At 37.2% G+C, this 5,390-nt stretch overlaps 1 gene segment (V, D, J or C); it reads right to left on the bottom strand.

Annotated features, from left to right (window-relative positions):
• Window positions 1-1,860: 1,860 nt before the first annotated feature.
• On the bottom strand, window positions 1,861-2,449 carry LOC116904277. The segment is given in 2 exon segments: window positions 1,861-2,285; window positions 2,395-2,449. Coding segments are annotated over 2 exon segments (474 nt in total).
• Between the last annotated feature and the right edge of the window lie 2,941 nt (window positions 2,450-5,390).

Here is a 5,390-nt window from a genome sequence, read left to right as displayed (position 1 = left end):
TAATTCCAAGTGGATCAAGGACCTCCACATCAAACCAGATACACTCAATTTAATAGAAGAAAAACTAGGGAAGCATCTCTAACACATGGGCACTGGAGAAAATTTCCTGAACAAAACACCAGTGGCTTATGCTCTAAGATCAAGAATTGACAAATGGGATCTCATAAAACTGCAAAGCTTCTGTAAGGCAAAGGACACTGTTGTTAGGACAAAACGGCAACTAACAGATTGGGAAAAGATCTTTACCAATCCTTCAACAGAGAGAGGGTTTATATCCAAAATATACAAAGAACTCAAGAAGTTAGACCGCAGGGACACAAATAACCCTATTAAAGACATTGAAAGTCTTATGTGGACTTGGTCCCAGATCAACATAAGCATGCTTCTGATCTCGTAAACTGCTATAACTCAGGAGAGAATTGTCTTACCTGTTTTAGTTTGGCAGGCTGAACTATTCAATGATAGCCTAGCGTGTGATGGGATTACACTATGATTGTGTACAAGTCTCTATGCCATTCCTGAAACCAGGATGTAAATGTCATATTCCAGGACTGTAGGCTACTGAGTTTAGACATATTTTTAGCAAAGGAATCTGGTATCTTTTGGTGACTAGCATTAGAGAGACAGATGGAGAGACTCTCCCCATAGAAAACCATATTCCCTCTGAGGGATCCAATATAGTTCTGATAAATTCATGTTTTAAAGTTACTGAGCTCTTCTGGGTGACTAAGAAAAGCCAGTTTTTCAGCTGTTTCAGATTTTGCCACATGCTTGTTTTACAAGAACTGAGATAACAGCCTAATGAATGGAGGACTTCTGAAATGTCTGGTCACAGCCTGTGAAGTAGTCAGCCATATACGGACACAGCAATTCTTAAGAAAGTCATTGTGTGCAATATGTAGAACAGAAAGCTAGCAGAATTACTGAGTTAAGGCTTAACTTGATGCGTTCTGGCCATTGCGTGGCAGATTTGCCCATTCCATTTATCATTAGAGCTTCACAGGAAGATAAACATAGGTGACTGTGGAGCTCTGAACTCTGAATACACAACACATGTACTCTCCTTTCACTTACACTCTTCTCCACACACACTCAATTCTCTCTTCATTCCCTCTTCACATTATTCACTCATACTTCATTCCCCAGTTAAAAAAAAGTCACAGGCTAATATAGATAATTAAACAGGATCCATAATTTTGCTGCATACAAGAAACACCTAAGCAACAAAGGCACTACCTCAGAACAAAGAGCTGGGGATTATTTTTCCAAGCAAATGTCCCAAGAAAAATGTTTGAATAACCATTGTAATATCCAATAAAATAGCCTTTCAATCAAAAGTCATCAAAAGAGATGGTGAAGAACACTTCAGACCAATCAAAGGAAAAGTCCACCAAGATGAAGTTTCAATTCAGTAAATGAAGGATGGTATATTCAACCCTACTAGATACTACAAAACTTCATCCTCATTTCCATGGGATTCCTTGAGGTCAGCCTAGTGTCTGGCTGTGGTCTCTGCATCTGTTTCTGTAAGTAGCTGACTCTCTGATGATGATTGTGCTAGGTACTGATCTAGGAGTATAGCAGAATAACATTAAAATTCATCTCATTGACTTTCTTCCTTTTATATCTAGCCTTTAATTCTCTCTAGGTCTCTGTGATATCAAACCTCACTAAAGAATCGATTACGCACATGATACATATTTTTGGAAGAGGTCCATTACACAAATCCTATATTCTCACTGCAGAGCTGGAGGGATGAATCAGCAGTTAGGAGAAGATACTGCTCTCGCAGAGAAAAATTTCATTCCCAAAACCCATGACACACATTCAAACATATGAGCCTGAGGAATCCATTTTCATTCAAAGCAACACACCTTGAAAACAGAGAAATTTACAGAAGACAGAGACATGAACTGAGAAACTGGCCAGCCCAACATTTGGTTTCTGCTTCCCATGGGGGTTTTTGTTATGACTTGTTTCACTGTGGTGTGGGTATTCATTATGCTGTTGACAGTAATAGACTGCAAAATCTTCAGGCTCCAGGCTTCTGATGGTGAGAGTGAAATCTGTACCAGATCCACTGCCACTGAACCTCGATGGAGTTCCAGATTGCAAAGTTGACCCAGAGTAGATAAGAAGCTTATTTGCTTTCCCAGGTTTCTCCTGATACCAGGCTAAGTATGTGCTAATGCTCTTACTTGCCTTGCAACTGATGGAAACACTTTCTCCAGGAGACGCAGCAAGATAAGACGGAGACTGGGTCATCTGGACATCACACTGGGCACCTGGAATTGTACAATTGAAAATAAATCCTGACAGTTAATATTGTTGTAACCAACTTACCCTGAAAGATCAGGTGTGAACATCCTCGTTAGTAAATTCCCAATTTTTTACCTGATGTCCAGAGCAGAAGGAGCCCCAGAAACTGAACCTGGACCCTCATGACTAAACTGTGTCTTGATTGGACTGATCTCTGTACTGAGTATGATCCACCTATTAAATTGATCTCAGAGTGACATACTGTATTTTGGGCACATGCAAATGAGCAGGGGATGGGTAGAGTTATGCATAGCTAAAGGGCTACTTCTGCCATGTCTCCCAGTCTTGAAACTTTCCCTCAGTAGGAAAGCTCTATCTGAAGACAACTTATTTCTTTCTGGCATCAAAACTTGCTTCATGTAGTTTTGATTTCTCTCCTCTTTTATATGTAATATTTTGATACAAATAAAAGGAACATTCAGTAGCCATACATTCTCTGGGCCACCTGTCCCCACCCTTGCACAAATAACATTATTTTACTGTACATTATGTCTTAATTTACACTTCTTTATAGCTTTGCATACTGGGTACTAATTTTCTAAACATGAATAACACTGAAGAAACTATATCTGAAGAAGAAAGTGGTAATGAGAATGTCCAGGCCATTCAAATGCTAACTTTTAGGTATGCTTTTAATTTCCAAACTTTTACTAATTCTTTGACAAGTTCATGTACTACATCTATACATTAAACTCTAATTATTCATTTCTCAAATCTTCCATCTCCATTGCCATCCAAACAGTCCCTGAAATGTTCTTCTATTCAACTTCCTTTCTAAGAATCAGGATGGTTGGTTAGGGTTTGTGATCAACTCTGTTTAACTGGTGCTATGTGTTAGATTGAAGCTGTGCATGGAATCATGTTGGGGCTACCAGCTCATTCACAGCTGAATGAATCAACCCCACTTCTCTCTAAATCTATTAGTAATAAGTAGTTAAGCAGTGAATAGTTAAATATAAATTTGTGAGGTCATTTTGAATTTGATAAAATGAAATTTTCCCAGAATAGAAATGAAATGAGTACTAGAGCACACAATTATAAGGACATAGTGACTGCGACTCATGATGTGAGCTAAAAAAAGTAATATAGTAATATAAGTTCCAAACAAGTTGAAAACAATGACAGCTAGAAATTTTGACTTTCAGAATATAAAACTTTGGTTTAAAATTTTTCATTATAAAAATATATAAACTTTGATATTTTGATAGAGCAACAAGAAAGACAAATATCACATAATCAAGTACTCATATGCAAAATGATTCATCAGAAAAGTTGTCCCAAAGTCATACATCATTCTCTTAATGCTCAAATTAATTATTAATGTCACCTTCATTTTTATCTTAGGATATAAAATTATGTTTCATGCACTATCCTTTTGGTGACACAGTTCACAATTTTTCCAATGGATGAAACCTCTGAGTTAGTACTTTGTGCCTTCTTTAGTAGCTTCAATCATCATCCTTTCTATAACCAGTATTTCCCTGAACTCAGATCCTAGGACTGGAAAGCAAATCTACGGTTCACTTAGACAATCTACAGTTAAATTTTTGCAAGTGGCCTCAAGACCATGATCTTTTCCATTATACACTACCATTTGCTTTGTGATGACAGGAAAGAAAGATCTGCGAGGATGAAAATACAGCAGCAGTATTGGTAGTATACCAGGGACATAATGTCTGCATGCCTTTTCAGATTCTGCAAATGGAGACCACTGCACAAACACTGACAGTACTGGTAAATACAATATATCCTAAACTACCTTGTTTCAATTATGGCTCACAGACAGTTCATAATCTTATACATATAACATTCATAAACACACACAGACACACAAACACACAAACACAAACACACACACACACAGAGCTAAGTTTTCTTCTGTATAGTATCTACAGAACAATGTCAACATGGTGAGGTGACAAATCAGAAAAATAGAAGGATTGCTAACAGAAAAAAATGACCTGGTAAAAAAAATCACCATGTGATCTACTTATGTTGTACAGATAGATACTAGGAAAGCAAATTAAGGTGCCTTTCATTTGTTATGATAAAAGTGTCTAATCATTAATTCTTATCACGAAGTTTGGACTCAGGTCTGTTCAAAGCATTTGACTCTTCATGGCTCCAGCTGCAAGGTACTTTGAGCCACCATCTTAGTTCTATGAAGCTAGAGTCTTGCAAAGAGGAGCAGCTTGTTAGGAACTGCAACGTTTTGAGGGAAAAAAAATCACATATTTTTAATTACACAGGACAAGTTATGCTCAGAGTAAGAAAGATCTTTCAGTTTACAGTTAGCCAGATTTTGATATTGAAATTTATATACATGGAGAGAGATGATATAAATATGTAAACTGTGCCACAGAAAATCAAGCAATTCATCCACAATAAAAGCAGTGAGACTATTAACAAAACACACTACTGTTAATATATACAAAAGATCACAAATATCGGAAAAATTCTTGGAATCAAACCAAAAATCTGACCTCTATATATAATATTGAAGAATTAACTAACTAGAACCCAGTAAAATGTCATATTTAAAGTTGAAACAAAACTGAAATCAGAAAATGATCCATTTCTGTGGTGAACAATCTTCAAACAAAATAGCATGATCACAAATAAGGAGAAGAAGAAATTAAATAAATTCTTGGCCAGACATGGTGGTGCATGTCCTTAGTCTCAAAAGAAGTTCAAAAACAAGTGAATCTCATTCAGTTCAAGGCCATCTTTGTCTGAAGGAGGTAGTACTAATGCTTTGATTGGAAATCCATGGGAAACCTTAAAGTCCCTGGATGTTAATTGGTGTTTGATCAATCAATAAAGATGCCAGTCGCCAATAATTGGCAAGAAGATGTGGGAATTTCAGGTTTCCACAGTGAGGTGAAAGACACAGAAAGAAGAAAGTAATTCGCCATACTTCAGAGGAGAGAGAATCACATGTCATATGAGATTTTGGGGCAAGTGACCATTGGCCCGTTTCCCCAGGCTGAAGATTAGAAACATCACTAAGTTAAGGGCAAATTTAGAGTGCTTAGAAGGAGCAGAGGAAAGGGCAAGCTAGCTGAGGGAGG

Source organism: Rattus rattus, chromosome 6 (assembly GCF_011064425.1).
Source record: "Rattus rattus isolate New Zealand chromosome 6, Rrattus_CSIRO_v1, whole genome shotgun sequence".
In the NCBI taxonomy this organism is placed as follows: domain Eukaryota; kingdom Metazoa; phylum Chordata; class Mammalia; order Rodentia; family Muridae; genus Rattus; species Rattus rattus.
This window is presented reverse-complemented; position numbering and strand designations above follow the sequence as displayed.